The sequence below is a fragment of the Alternaria triticimaculans genome (genome assembly GCF_023758025.1).
Source record: "Alternaria triticimaculans strain BMP 0046 chromosome Unknown scaffold_2, whole genome shotgun sequence".
In the NCBI taxonomy this organism is placed as follows: domain Eukaryota; kingdom Fungi; phylum Ascomycota; class Dothideomycetes; order Pleosporales; family Pleosporaceae; genus Alternaria; species Alternaria triticimaculans.
Genome location: NW_026055959.1, coordinates 2,334,554 through 2,349,200, shown reverse-complemented (window position 1 = coordinate 2,349,200; position 14,647 = coordinate 2,334,554). Strand labels below are relative to the sequence as shown.

The window sequence follows — 14,647 nt, the reverse complement described above, 5'->3', positions numbered from 1 at the left end:
CACCAGGCTTATGTGTGGTGCTGCACACTACCTAGGTATGATGTCAGAGATTGGCTGTCATTGGAGATCTCACTGGCGGGCCGAGCCTTCCCGTTCATCTACAGCCTCTTACTTCCCGCACGTCTTGACAGTAATGTACGACAAGTTCGCTTTCTCTCGGCCTGTCCGATGAAAATGTCTCAGTATGCTGACGACTTAGTCCTATAATCGAAGGTTGTACCATTTGTAGACATGGTTAAGTCAACGACTGCTGACCTGTTAAGTTTATCAGCTGTACTAAATACCATGGAATCAAGGGCATTGGCCAGTTTCGACCATGATCTCGATGACAAGGCAGATATATGCCGAGTTACGGCTTATTCGCAGCAAACCTTCGGGTAATCAGCGTCCAAGTTGCTATACCGGTGAGATTAAGCCCGCCATCTCAGGCCGTCATATACGATAACTACAAGCAGATCAATTTCCGCCCCATCCTTGTAATCTCTACCCGAAGCGGCTCCAACTGCGGTTCTGCAGATCATTGGCAAGGTTTTGAAACTAGTTCAAGAATTCGATCATACGATTGCATTGACTATGTTCAGCTGTGAGTACAGAAGAGGCCTCCCAATACTTGGGCAGGGTTGACGTGGGCATGTAAATGGGGGCCACGACGAGTATATAGAAGGCAGCCTCGATATCATGTATTCCACACAACAGCCGTTTTCAAACACTTGAATACCTTACTACACAAGCCATCATGTTCAAGACTCTCCTGAGTTTTGGTCTGATAGCCTCCGGGCTCGCCGCACCCGGCATGATCTTCAACTGTGGCGACAACCTCCAAGGTAAACGTCCCTGGCTTCTTGAAAGCGATTTATACTCAACTTAGTTCAGATATCTGCAACAACATGTGCTGGGGCGCTTACTGCACTCGCCCATCGTTCGGAGTAACACTGAACTATGACCGCTATGGTGGTACTGGAAATCGTGACAGTGCTATCGGAAGAGCCCGTCAAAGATCAGCTGGCTGTCTTCCTAGGCCTAACCGTTGCAGCGTAAGTCTCCCTCCACTTCGCTCAAAGGAAGGACTGAACACCCTGACGTCTACGTTGATGTTGGATCACCTACTTTGCATTTTCTTCATCTTGATGTAGACTCCAGGGTGTTCAGTATTTTCCTTGAATGAGGTGCATCAACTTTCCAAAGGATTCGCTGACCCACTTATAGACGCGCGGTGGTAATCCACGTGCTGGCGAGAACTGCGACGAATATCCATTCGCCAGTACCTCTGATGCCGATGCGCGTGGTCAAGTCACCAAGTGTGTCATCAACAGGCACAACGATCGTCAGGGTAATATCATCCAACAATACACCACCGGCACATGCAACAGCCAACCCTGCCAGTTTATCGTCGGCTTTGGCAATCCGGCCGCAAATGGTGTGCAATACTGTCAAGCGTACAGCGACCCTCACGGCCAATGTATCAATAACCAGACTGCCCAAATCTACAAAAACGGCGGTCCAGATGTGCGGCCAGCAACGAAGAAGCGCTCTGAGCTTGAGCCTATCGCACAGGCCGCGCTATTCCGAATGGCTAGTGGTATGGAAGTGTTGTTGCGTAAGTCTTGTTCTTATTCCCCTTGGTTTACTAGTGCTAACATTCCTCTAGCAATCGACACTGTACTCAACAGCACCTGGGTCCACCCCACTCCTCGCAACATGACTATGAAAGCATGGGTCGAGGAGAACGACGAGGATGAAGACCACATTGCCTGGGACTTTGTCGAGGACTTTGTCGCTACTAGGCTTGACTAAAGCCGCATTGACACTTTCCCATTGCTCAGCCTCGCAGGTTCTCCGTGTTCGCCGAAACACTGACTTTCATTGAAGCTTGTTACTGCATCAGACTACCTATGGTCACTTATCAGATCTCTCAATACGACTGCATATTGAAACTCAGCATCGTGGCTAGGAAATTCTTATCTATCGTTTTCTATCTACCTAGGTATAGATCATTAGTTTGTAGCAAGCAATCTACTACACCCAATTCGCGCCTGACATATCATCATCCTCTTTATTCTCTTCATCATCACTCTCAACACGGCCCTCCTCCCCAGACGCTTTAATCGACTGTGACTTTTTGATGGTCCGGGATTTGACAACACGTTCTCTGTTGGGCGATGGAGTCTTCTTCTTCCCTTTCGTCGTAGTAGCTTTGGCCTTGGTAGTCTTGTTTCCCTTAGCCTTGGTAGCCTGCTTTCTCTTCGTAGCCGGCACAGCAGGTTCTGCTGTCGTGATACTCTCGGGGCTTTCCATGTCATTGTCGTCCGAGTCGTGAGCAGCCACATCCTCCTCCTTCTTGACCTTTCTACCTTTAGTTCCGCTGTTCTTTGTTACTTTGCCAGCCTTTGTCTTCTTTATGTCGTTCTTTTGCTGTTGCTTGGCCCCCGTCCTTCTCTTGCCAGTAGTTGTAGGCTTCTTCACAAGAACACATATAGCCCTAGCGCCTTTTCTCTTCTTAGGTCCTGGATTGAAACTTAGATCGGGTGAAGGTGACTTTGACTTTGACTTTCGCAGCGCCGCCTCCTTGGCGGCCGCTTCTCTGGCCGCGTCCTCTTGGGCTTTTCGGAATGCATCCTCGTTGAGATTTATTCGAACCACCGATCGTCTCTCTCGGGTAGAAGCCGCGGTGGCAACGATCTTTGGTGGCATAATGATGATTATCGACTGTCTGGGATTGGAATCAATGCAGCGGCTTGGTGATGAGTTCGATTGGGTGTCACAAAGTAATTGTGTTCCGAAGATTGGCGAATGACTTTGTGATTTTGAACCGTAGACGGGATACTAGGCGCGAACTAAATAGCCCTGTCTTGTGTCGACCGCCGCATGCGGCCGATATGGTCGCGAACAAAGCCATACCAAAGAACCACAGAGGTTGAAGTAGATCCACCAAGTGATTATGGCGAAGATGCTTTGTTCCGAGACGTCAAAGATCGAGGACACTGTTGCGAGTTAGAAGTCAACTAACGTGAGGGCCGACTGCTCTGCCTTTGTCTGTGAGTTAGAGGGTCTTGGGCACATCCAGCTGCTACACATAGACGCGCAGAGTCGAGCCAGCTGTCATTAAAACACATAGGTATTGAGGGTATACTACCAAATGAAGATACATGTTATGACACTTCGTGTGCCTTCGCCTGCTATGGTCGTGATCGTAACAACCTTGCAAACACCAAAAACGCGCTGAGCCGCAAGAAACGCCAACAACACCGCAAGTCGTACGCTCATGTAATGATAGGCTAAATACTCGCAATGCAAAACGAGACTAACCAGCAAATGCAAATCGCTTAAGGTTAAACAACGGTTTTCGGGGTGAGCACTCGCTCTCGGCTTCGCTATCCGGAACAAGGAGGTCTTCGCTCCCCTTCAGTGATGATCTCCTCCTCTTCGCAGGCGTCATAGGAGGCGGTGAGCTCGCGGCTATGACTACCTCGGCCTCTACAGCCGCCCAAGCAGAGACTGCAAGTTTCACGTCTACATCTTTCTTGGACGGTGTTCCAGGGATGATGGGTTCCTCATCGGGCGCCGAAAAGGTTGTAAGAGCAGAAGCTTGAGATGGCGGCGTAGGTTGCCATGCCTCAGTGGGCCGACGGTTCAGACGGCTCTTACTAGCTCTTGGCATACCCGGTGCTGGTGAGGGAGACTTGTATGTGAACTTTGATCGCAGCTCACTCATTGTGGATGCGATTGCAGCGCTAAAGGCCGTTTCGGGCTCGGGGGAAGATGCCGGCGTAAGAGTGCCGATAGTATCTTGTGACTGCGCAGTGCTGCCCCTGGAGAAGACAGTCGACTGTGATTCGCTCCTAAAGCTGGACTGTGTATCACTGAAGACCCGTAGCTTCTTCTTAGGGGCAGACGCCGCTTGCTCTAAATCAGCCACTTCGGCCATAACCTCCTGTATTGAGTCATCAGAATAGAGCTCGAAGTCCTGGTCGGTCTTCCTCCTCCTAATCTTCTCTCGGTGTAAGGTTGGGCTTGGTTCTGGTATAGAAGGTGCGAAAAATTGGCTCCGCACAACACCCTCGTCGCCAGCGGCGAGTGTCTCGGAGACAGAATCGGAGCACAGTCGTTGTCTCTTAGAAGGATGCGGAACCGAACGTCTACCCGCAGTTGGATCGGTCATGGTGCGTCGTGGTGGTTGAGGCGCCGTACTAGGCGTCGGAGGATTCGGTCGTAAACGGGAGATTGGAGCCGGTACTGCGGCCCATCCATTTGACTCTCTCTGTTGTTCCAGCAATACTTGCTGGCTGGGTGATGGTGTGAAAACATTTGGCGACAATTCGGCCAACGGCGTACGCTTAGGCTTGAAGAACGAATCAATCGGCTTTGAGCCTTTGGCGTCGGGGGTCTGAACAATCGTCGAAGCTCTCCGAGAGGGGCCAAACGATTTTCCGCTAGGCCTACTATTGCTGGTGATGTTCATGGGAAGTTTTGTGCGTGGGTATAGGTCACCACTTGCAACACCCATGGCGAGGTGTGCAGGTACCTCCTCTCCGATGTAAGGCATATCAGCGAGATCGACCCCTTCATCCAGTGGCGTAAGATTGACCAGCTGCTTGGCGACCGGACAGTAGACCCATTGGTAAAGGAAGGTTTTTTCAGCCTGGTCGAACAACTCCAAGAAACCAGCGGGCACCTTGAGCTTGCCGTCATATTGCGCAGCTTTGACGAGACGATCGACAGTCTTGTGTTTCCGCAACATTCGATGGGCAGTCTTCAGGCCAAGTCCACCAATACCTGAGAGATAATCGCAACCGCTCAGGATGCACATTCTTCGGAAGTCGGCGTCAGACCATCCCACAAAGCTGACCTCCCTGCAGGCAGTGAAGTGATTCCGGTTGACCTCGATGCATTCTCCGTATTTGTCCAGCTTTGTTATCAGGCACTTGACGCCAAAGACGAGCAGATCGGAGTCCTCGGACAAGACCCCATGGATTATACCCTTCCGCTCCAGGTATGCGAGCTGCGAATCAGCTTCGTAAGGCGCGACGACGTACTCGATGTTGTGCTGCTTCAGTTCTTCGATGACCATCCGCGCCATTTCCGGTGTCACGTCCACGCTCTTCTGCAATTCCTGTTGCGCCTGGGCTGTCTTTCCGACCTTGAGGAGTTCCAGCCCGAGCCTCTTGCCCTCCTTTCTTCGCTCCCTTCGATCTTTCTCTGTGCCAGCTTTGCTCGGTAGGTTGTCTCCGTCGAATACTAGGTAGGGGGTGACGCCGAAGTGGATGAGCATGCGGACGCGGTGCATGACGAAGTCGACATATCTAGGGATTAAGGTCAGCAAATGCTCGTCGTCCATGGACGCATCAACGCATACTTAGTCGTCGGCTTCTCGAGCGCCAGGTCAATCGCACAGGTCGCGGTAGCGCGGTGGAGCCAGCCATACGTGTCGACGCCTATCGTCTTGCCGGCGTATTTCTTGAGAGTGCATGGTTGCTGAACCGACTTGAGCAGCGGAAGGAGGCCTGTTCGGCTGTCAGTATTGTAGACGGGATGATTGGGTGTACCCACCTGAGATGCCCATCTTGTACCCTTTGCCGCTCACGCGTCCGTCCTATACAACGGGCAGAGAAGCAACAGCTACCGCAACATGATGGTTTCGCAGTCTGGTGACGAGAGGAGAAACGCCCTTATGCACTGCGAATCAAGCGAAAAAGAAAAGGGAGCGCGTTCACATCGATAGTGTGGAGCAGTCATTGATCGCGGGTACACGAGATGACAGGAACGCGCCCCGCTAACATATGCACTAGTCCGCGTCCGACGGCTAGCGTGGTCGCCATCGCCGAGCGCCGATGGATATCCAAAATTTCTTGCGCAGACACCAACACCAAACAAAACGTCAAACTTTCAAAATGGTCAGCAATCGTCTCGACAAGGTGCACAAGAAGATTACGAAGAAGAAGGGAAAGAATCCCAACCTGCACGAGGGCAGCCGGGATACCAAGCGATTACAGAGCGCAGCCCAGAGAGACGAAAAGCTCAATCGCGTTTTCAGACAACGAAAAGATCAAAATCGAACATACGGTATGCGTTATGTTTGTAATCGATTGACTGTATTATCGCTAACTAGTGATAGTTAATAGAGTCAAATCGTTCCAATCATATACCGCAGAGCATGTTGCACCACTCAGCGTACCGGAGATCCAGGCCATGATTGAGGATTACTTAGGTCGCGATGACGAAGAGCTGGCCCAACTGAAGGCAGCTCGTCGTCCGGGACGACCAGCAAGCACGCGTCAAAATTTGTTGGAGATCCACCAGAACACCGAGCGAGACGAGTATGCCGCTGGCTTCTGGGTACCGGATCTTGAGGACGAACTCAATTTGAAGAAGCTGAAAGAGTGGAACGGCGAGTGGGCTCAGCTGGCCACGCTCAAGTTTTCCAGAATCTCAAAGGAGGGGTTCAAGAAGGAGTCTAGCTTCCCGCCCAAGGGCATGTCATGAGCGAATGAGAAATGCATGGATCGGAGTAATTGAAGGATTCGGGCGTTTGGGAGCAGATGACAACAATCGACGTGGACTTAGCGCTACGTCGTAGATATACCCAGAAAAGTTTAATTTACCACACGAAGGCTTACAACATACGCAACATCCTTTTAGCCACTTGTTTCAGGATCGAATTTGAAGTATCAGGAAAGGGAGCGTGGTTATCTACTTATACTGTTGAAACGCAACATGCCAAACCTTCAAGCCCTTCGGCCCGCCCCTCAGATACGGAATAAGTTTTCCAAAGTCCTCAGTCTTACGAAACTCCATATGCGCCTCTACACTCGGCCATCCGAAAAACGCCGCAAACAGCTTTCCATCAACACCCACACCCAAACTCTCGTGCTGGTGCGGTTCAACACTCCATCCACCAATCACTCCTTTGGTCTCAGCATTAGGTATCTCGATTGCCAAGGTGCGGAAAGTAGAGAACTGGGAGGTGTATTCCTCTTGGTTGTAATCGGAAGTGAAGAATGCGTTTACGCACTCGGTTACGGGCATGGTGAATGGGTTCTCGCCTTCAGAATGCGAAGTGGGAAAGTTGACGTGGAAGATCGTTGGGTCCTCGCCAGATGCAAGCTTATCCATGATTGTGGCCAGGAAAGGTTGGTAGCCTGGGGTCTTTTCGAATGTTTTATGGTCCTGGATTGATTCCCATTCTACATTTGGTCAGCGAACGTGCAAAGTGACACCACTTGCGCAGCGATCTATCGAATAAGACATGAAGGGTTACGTACCCACGGCCATTTGCACGGTGTCTGGGTTCTCGATCTGTCGGCCCCAGTACAACGCTTTAACACCGGGCTGTTTGGCGATAGTGCTGAGGGTTGACTCCCATGTTTGTTTCGCTTCGCCCGTTGAGAGATCGAGGCCGGGTTTCATGGGTATGTACACAATCTCGGTAGCGTTTTCCGACATTTTGGGTACCTAGGTATGTAATATGTAGGGATGTTGTTGGTGGCGGTTTGCGTAGTGGGGATTGAAATAGAGGAGGTGGGACGATAGTAAGACGTCAGACAATGAGGCAATGGAGAAGTAGAGCTATGGTGTTGTTCTGTCGCATCTTGCTACATGCATACGATGAGCTGTTTGCCCCACACCAAGCTTGACGTAGGGAAGGGCCGAAAGTGGGGTAACAAAGCGGAACCAGACACGATCGAGGCCCTTCCGATATTCCACCCAATCCTTCCGCGTCCTGAGATTCATATACAACTGACATGGTAGCAACCCGAGAGCCTGCAGCAGCATTTGGTAAGCGAACCTAGGTATCGCAACTTGACCTCCAACCTTATCCACGCCCAAGTACTTTCCATCCCACACCCAGATTGCTTCTCAGTTCCAGCCATGCTTGTTATAACAGCTCCCCAAGGTATCAACACTACCATCACACCAGAAGAAGAGCTCCTCTCAACCCTGCGCAGTCCCGTCATCTTCGTACACATGTGTCGCCTCCGCCTTTCAATTTTTGCGCACAGGTGACACATGCTTTGGTACCGCAACCGAAACATTGCCTTGAGAACTCGTCGAGTATTCGAATACAGAATGCGCAAGTATGCTGGCCTTCAACCCTAATCCACAACGTATCATGGTCACAGTTGGATCTCCTCGCTCGTGATCGTTCTGCTGCTGTGGCCTCGTACTGCTTTGCTGCATGTTCCTTTGCCGCGCGCTTCCTCGATTCCTCTTGTCTTGCACGGTGAGCTGCTTCTTGCCTCGCACGATGCTCTGCTTTCCGTCTTGCACGAAGCTCCGCTTGCTCTCTCGTACGACGTTCTGCTTCCTCTCTCGCACGATACTTTTCTTCTTGTCTCGCATACTCCTCTGCTTCTTTTCTCGCCCAATACTCTGCTTCCTCTCTCATGCGACGCTCTTCTTTCTGCGTCGCCCAGTACTCTGCTTCCTCTCTCGCATACTCCTCTGCTTCTCTTGCTGCTTTCTTTGCTGCCTCCCATCCTGCTTTTTGTTCTGCTGCCTGTCTTGCTTTTTGTTCTGCTTCTCGCTTCGCTTTCTTTCGTGCTTTTCGGGACTCCTTTTCAGCACGTTGTTCAGCCTCCCATGCTTGTCTTGTCTGTTCCCACTGTCGGGCCTGTTCAGCCTTTTCTTTCGCAAGCCGTTCTTTCCTCGCCTTCTCAGCCAGCTCAGCCACAAGCCTTTCGCGTTCTTGATTTTTTCGTTTCGTGAGGTCATCGTTCAGCTGTTCGAGCCGTACCCTTGCTTCGTCTAGGCGTATCTGCTTGATCCGAATGGCGTTCTCCGCGTTGATTGTGGCTAACGTGATGTCGCTCTTCTCTTGTTCACTCAGTCTGTTGCTCAAGAAGGCCAATGTGCCCGCTTCCGACTGATTGTCGTTTGCTAGCTTTGCTCGATTCTCAAAGACATTCCTGTTCAGGCACTCGAGTTCGGCTTCAAGAGACTTGACAGTGTTACGACATTGACGAATCTGCTCTTTCTGAGATCTCTCATAGTTTAGCCACTCTTGTCGTATCCGGTTGCTCTCTGCTTGTGCACGCGCTTCCCTTTGCGCTGGTGTCTCGTTTTGCGGGTGCGGCTGAGGGTTTGGCTGTGATGTGGCTGGAGATGGAGCGTAAGGTTGACTGCCTGAGGATGAAGCAGTTCGTTGTTGACGGTTGCGATCGTATTCGCTCCTCTTAGTCGCATCTTTGAGTACTTCCCATGCTGCGTTGATCTGTGCCCGACGTTAGTACGGCTCACTCGTCAAAGCACGGTGGCCTCTCCGCACAAGCTGAATCGTCGCGGTCGCATGTTGAGATCCGATGTTCTTGTCCGGGTGATGCAATAGTGCGAGGCGGCGGTATGACGTCTTGATCTCGCCGTACAGCGCAGAAGGTCGCACCCCCAAGGTGACGTAGTAGTCTTGCGTGGGAAGTGCGGGAGCCATCTCCGTGCGGACTACCTAAACAGGTGCTGCTGGGAACGTCGCGTGACCTATAGGTGCTGCATTCGAACGGAGGGACGTTCGAATGTACAAGCGGTATTAGCAAGATGCAGTAGTTTGTGTTGTCACAATCTCGACAGTTTGAGAGCACGGCAGTTGCAGCAGCAAAGCTGTGTTCCGGTTTTGGACGCGCTGTGGGGTTCGCGACGCGTTTACAGACCGCCAAGGAAAGAGAGAGCAAGAGTGAAAGTAACCGCGGGAGAGTTGGAAGGAGTCACCGTCAGTCAGTGAGCTAATCAAGGCCAATCAATATTCACGCTTCCCCATGCTCTATCTATGCAAGATGTATTACATTTTCCTTTTCGACCCCCCATGCATGCAATCGCTATCCAAACGTCCCAAATAACAAGTACGCTTAATCATACACAATCATAATCCAACACCGATATCGACAGAATGTACTACTCAATTGACCTTTGTGACCTTGATCCCACGGTCGAGAAGGGCATTCTTAAGACCCTTAGCGACCTGCTTCCTTGTCCTGGCGGTCTGTCGCAAGCTATCAATATTGTCGTCAACCAGGTCGCTCAAACGCGCGATCTCCTTGCCCGATGTCGGACTGCCTTCGGGTGTGTAAAACAGGCCATAGCCCTTGCTGGGCGTAGGCGTACTCTCAACTTCGGGAGTTAGAGCACGACGGCTTAGATCGGTCAGGGTCATCTTGTTGCGGTTGGTAGGCGGGGTGGCGTAAGGCGTATCGGCAATGCTGCGGCGGAGATCCGTACCGCGTGACCGTCGGGGCGTACCAGCGTTGCGTGATGAAGATGAGGAAGGACGACTGGAGTCTGCGAGGCCGATCTTGCGCAATTGGGCCTCTAGGACGAGGATGTCGTTGTTCTTCTGCTCAGCAAGATTGGCCAACCTGAGGACTGTCTTCTTGACAGCCTCCATGGAAGGCACTGACTTTGTGCTGCCGTTCTGTGCGTTGTGGGACACCAGACGCGAGCGTAGGACTGCGACTGCATCTTCAGCCTTGCGTAGCGACGTCAAAAGCTGAGCATAGTCGTTGCGCAGAGCCTTCTGTCCATCGGCAAGCTCCTTTGGCAATGGTGCCTTTCGGAGAGCTTCTGTCTTTTCGGGGTCCTTGCGATTGATGATTTGGCGGCGTATGTCATTAAGACGAGTCATGAGCTTGGCCTTGTCGTGAAGAAGACGAGCGAGCTGTGTGAGCTTGAGGAGCACATCCTGTACCCGCCCTGCATCCAGCTCTTGTTCAAGCTGATCTTCAAGAGATCGCAAGGCTTGAATCTCGCACAAAGTGAAGTTCTCGAACCATGAGCCGTGAGGTCCCTGGTCTTGGACATCATCCAGCATACGTCGATCGATTTGGTGACCAGTCTGGGGCTGTAGGTGGTATTGTGTAAACGACTTGATAGATCGAGCGTTCCAGCCAAGTGCATCCACCATACCGTTGATGTCTTTGTAAATCAACTCGATCTGAGCGGCGTGACCCGTCTTGCTAGGTGATTTGCCACCAGTGTAGTTCTGGTATGCGACAAACTCCTCCAGGTTCCGGCTCGGCTCGATCGGCTGCGCAAGCTGTGCGCGTATCCGCTCGTCCTCCTCATCTTCAAGATCGGAGACCTGTGGCTGTGGCGTGGGCGGCTTGGACCCCTGCATGGATGAGCTCAATGAAGCACCCGGTGCGACCAAAGGTTCTCGTCGGAGACGAGAAGCTGAGCTCGAACGAGCTGGACTAGGCGAGCGAAGGTCTTGGGCGCGGTTCGTCGGAGGCGGGAAGTTCGGTTTCGCAGGCATCGATGACTGATCGGGTTTACCAGAGAAGGGGCCTTTGTTCGGTTGCTGACCGAACAGCGATGAGCCTGAGAACGATGGTTGGTTGGCGGCAGGTTTCGAGGCCTGAGCGAACAAAGAAGGCTGGGCTGGTGAAGCGCTGCTTCCGGACTGTGATGTGGCGCCGGACTTCACTGTGGGAGGAGTCGGTGCAGGGGGGAAGAACTGCCGCGACTGGTTGACACTGTCCTGGAAGCTCCAGGTACCCGCCTTCGCGGCTTGCGGCTTTGTTGTCTTGTTTGGCGGGTATGTGTCGTCGACTTCTTCAACCTCCTCATCGTCCTCCTCATCAGAGAAACCTTCCTCATCATCATCCTCTTCGCTCTCGTCGTCATGGTCGTGATCATGTTCTTCCTCGTCTTCGTTGTCAATGGGAGATACATCTCCAGACGAACTAGGTGCTTCCACCTCGACGCCAGGACTACCAGCGAGCGGAGGCAAATCGTCGCTAGTCGAATTCGGCAACTTTGTGTTGATGAAATCTGGAGGTAGAGGTGCGTCCTCAGTTTTCGCCGGCTTAGCCTTGGTGAAGTCTGGTGGCAAAGGTGCGTCGTCCACCGGAGTAGCGGGCTCTTGCACAGGTGGTGCAGCCTTGGGGGTTGCGCTCTCCCTTGCAGGAGTGTCACTGGGGAATAACGACTTCTGCTTTGGCGGGGATGCTGGTGTCGTGGAGACCCAACTTGGGGGGTTTTCGCTCGCTGGGGTTGCGGGCGGCTTCATCCCTGTCTTTCCTAGCATGTTGGAGAAGTCACTGCCGAAGAAGGAACCGTTGGCAGGAGCCGCAGGCTTCGCTGGATCGTCCTTAGCTGTACCGTCACTTGCAAAAGTAGTACCGAGCTTGAAGCCACCTGCAAGGCCGAACAAGCCTTGGGACGGCTGAGCTTGTGGTGTAGGTGTAGCTTCGTCCCTCTTTCGGTCGTTTGCCTCGCTCGCATCGGAGTCCTTCGACTCGAACGAGGCCGTGTTGAACGATGACTTGTCTTGCTGTCCAAAGATCGAGCTGCTTTGCTGAGCGGGCGTAGTCGCCCAGGAGGGTAGCGAAGATCCAGTCCCAGAGCCAACGGTGACAGTAGAACCAAAGCTTGGCTCTGTCTTCAGACCTCCAAAGCCAGATTTCTGCTGCCCTTGCCCGAGTGCTCCGAACCCGGAGCCTGCTTGTGCAGAGTTGTTGCTTCCAAAGCTCGAAAAGGAGTTTGATCCTCCAGCACTTTTGAATTGGGCGAATCCTGACGAACCACCAGCAGCGGCCGAGAATGGGTTGGATTTTGACTCTGAAGTTTGAGATGTCGCTCCCCATGGAGATGCTTTGCCGCCCATTCCACCTACTGCGCCGAATCCGGAGCCGGCACCTACTGCAGAAGGAGCGCCAAAGGCAGGTTTGGCGGGAGTGCCGATTGCAGAGGGAGCACCAAAAGCTGGCTGAGGAGGCTTACCGATTGTAGATGGAGCACCAAATGAAGGCTGTGCAGGTTTACCGAAAGTTGGAGCAGGCAAATTGGTAGCAGCAGTACCGAATCCGGGTGTTCCAAAGCCGGGCGGTTGGGGTTTCATCAGAGCGGGAGTTGGTGTACCGAATCCGTTTCCAGCGTTGCCAAAGTGGGGGATGCCAGCTGTTCCTGGGGTGCCGGGTGTGCCCATGGACTTGCTGAAAGGGGTAGATGTAGCAACCGGGAGTTTGGACGCAGGCGTGGATGCCCTCGGAGTAGAAGAAGGCGCATGCTGTGTGGCTTCGCTCTTGAAGATGAGACCGGGGTAGCGTTCTCCAGCCTCGATAGATTTGTTCCACATCACCCACCAGGCCGCAAGAAGACCTTCGTGGGTCAGAGCCATGTATGCAGGGAGCGGCCACGGCGCCTCGTTGATCTCTTCCAGGGCGGGAATGGGGCGCAGTATCTTCTCCTTGCTCGAAAGATCAAGCGCCTCGCCAATGAAGACGCTGTCCATTTCCTCGTCTCCATAAGCGGTTCGCGGCACCTGAGCCTTCTTCGTATCGTCCACGTTGACCATCATGAGCTCGTTGCAGGTTTCTTGATCCGGGGAGATCTTGTTGCTTGTGGAGGCAAGTATCGCGATGGAGTCTGCATGGGAGGAAGTGATAATAAGCATGTCGTCGAGATCGGGCTTCCAGTTTTGTAGGCGTGTGGACGAAATCCGTGCAGGTAGTTGGCGACGTGGAGCTTCGAATGCCTCGGGAAGAGGATCCCAGACAAAGGAATGGTACGTGAAGGATCCCCAGCCCTTGGCCGATTTGATGACGCTGTACTTCTTTTGCTCCGGGTTGTCCTGGTCTTGGTCCTTCAGAGAGTAGACAGCAAGGAATTCTTCAGTTTTCAGCCACGACACGCCGGTCACCTCGTAGTTTTCATCGACGTCTGGAGGTCGAGGAACGATACCTCTTAGATCTCCAGCGGTCATGTGTATAGCGCAGGTGCCATCAATAGAGCCAGAGACTACAGCCTTTCCACGCGCACTCCAAGCGGCGCAGTTGACGTGTGCCTCTCGAATCGTCTTCTTGACGCCCTTCTCCACATCGCATATCTCGAGCTTGCCGTTATCGAGGACTATGGCGAAGTATTGTTCGAATTCGGGGGAGGGGTTTGGGAGGAGAGCGCGAACGGGTGCGTCGGTCGCCAGTTTCGTGTCCGCGTCTTTCTTGCCTTGGCTAACGACACTCGCAACATTGTACGCAGCGACGCCGCCGTCGGCCTCATCAGATGTAACCAAGAAATCTCCATCGGCGGAGAAAGCGACATGGCGGAGGTTGGGAGTAGAGATGGTGATATCGGGCGTGAAGTCTGCTACGACGTCAATGTCGCGCTCTTCGAGACGCGGGTCATCGGCGTTTGCGATGTCATCGGCTATGGTCTTGTTCTGGAAGGCGCTGCGCACGGAGTCTGTGGACGCGATGACGAGGATGTTGGGGCCGGCAGCAGCGAGAAGGGCGGGCTTGGAGGCGACGGAGAGGAGGTTTGCGCACGCAGGTGGCAGATTATCGGCGGGCCATGGCCGGGGCAGGATCTTGACCTTCTTGGGGCCCTGTTTGCCCTGGTTGAGGACCTTGAAGCCGAGATGCTGTGAATTTGTTAGTATCGTCGCATGGCGGTCTGGTGCGAGCTGGAGCTACCTCAGTCTCAACTTCGGGCACCTCAGGCCCAGCCTCGACAGCCGGCGCGGGAATCTTAGACATTCTGCAGGACTTGCAGGCCGAACAGGTTCTGGCGCGTAGGAGGCTCGGCTTGGTGTCGCGCGTCGGAGTTCTCAGCTTATTCATATATGCATCGGAGGACGAGCGCGGGAGCGCGTGCTAGCCTTGGTGTGTTTTGGGAAAGAGCAAACAGGCCGTTCTAGGCTAGGCGGGAGCAGGTGAAGGTGATT

General features: G+C 53.0%; 6 protein-coding genes across 6 annotated transcripts; 2 read left to right on the top strand and 4 right to left on the bottom strand.

Moving 5' to 3' along the window:
- Positions 1–736: 736 nt before the first annotated feature.
- Positions 737–1,794, top strand: J4E78_002451 (uncharacterized protein; the record flags this gene model as incomplete). The annotated part of the gene is made up of 4 exons (XM_049363098.1): positions 737–824; positions 874–1,034; positions 1,207–1,597; positions 1,649–1,794. The coding sequence occupies 4 exons, from the start codon at positions 737–739 to the stop codon at positions 1,792–1,794; spliced, it is 786 nt and encodes a 261-aa protein (XP_049225690.1).
- A 222-nt stretch (positions 1,795–2,016) lies between these two features.
- Positions 2,017–2,691, bottom strand: J4E78_002450 (uncharacterized protein; the record flags this gene model as incomplete). Its single annotated transcript, XM_049363097.1, has 1 exon — positions 2,017–2,691. One exon carries the CDS (start codon positions 2,689–2,691, stop codon positions 2,017–2,019), a length of 675 nt encoding a protein of 224 aa, XP_049225689.1.
- Positions 2,692–3,301: 610 nt separating this feature from the next.
- J4E78_002449 (uncharacterized protein) lies at positions 3,302–5,560 on the bottom strand (the record flags this gene model as incomplete). Its single annotated transcript, XM_049363096.1, has 3 exons — positions 3,302–5,300; positions 5,354–5,501; positions 5,548–5,560. The coding sequence occupies 3 exons, from the start codon at positions 5,558–5,560 to the stop codon at positions 3,302–3,304; spliced, it is 2,160 nt and encodes a 719-aa protein (XP_049225688.1).
- Positions 5,561–5,888: 328 nt separating this feature from the next.
- Positions 5,889–6,480, top strand: J4E78_002448 (uncharacterized protein; the record flags this gene model as incomplete). The annotated part of the gene is made up of 2 exons (XM_049363095.1): positions 5,889–6,060; positions 6,113–6,480. 2 exons carry the CDS (start codon positions 5,889–5,891, stop codon positions 6,478–6,480), a joined length of 540 nt encoding a protein of 179 aa, XP_049225687.1.
- A 207-nt stretch (positions 6,481–6,687) lies between these two features.
- J4E78_002447 (uncharacterized protein) lies at positions 6,688–7,741 on the bottom strand (the record flags this gene model as incomplete). The annotated part of the gene is made up of 3 exons (XM_049363094.1): positions 6,688–7,181; positions 7,260–7,449; positions 7,733–7,741. The coding sequence occupies 3 exons, from the start codon at positions 7,739–7,741 to the stop codon at positions 6,688–6,690; spliced, it is 693 nt and encodes a 230-aa protein (XP_049225686.1).
- Positions 7,742–7,929: 188 nt separating this feature from the next.
- Positions 7,930–14,459, bottom strand: J4E78_002446 (uncharacterized protein; the record flags this gene model as incomplete). Its single annotated transcript, XM_049363093.1, has 5 exons — positions 7,930–7,952; positions 8,116–9,208; positions 9,263–9,436; positions 9,893–14,344; positions 14,397–14,459. The coding sequence occupies 5 exons, from the start codon at positions 14,457–14,459 to the stop codon at positions 7,930–7,932; spliced, it is 5,805 nt and encodes a 1,934-aa protein (XP_049225685.1).
- Between the last annotated feature and the right edge of the window lie 188 nt (positions 14,460–14,647).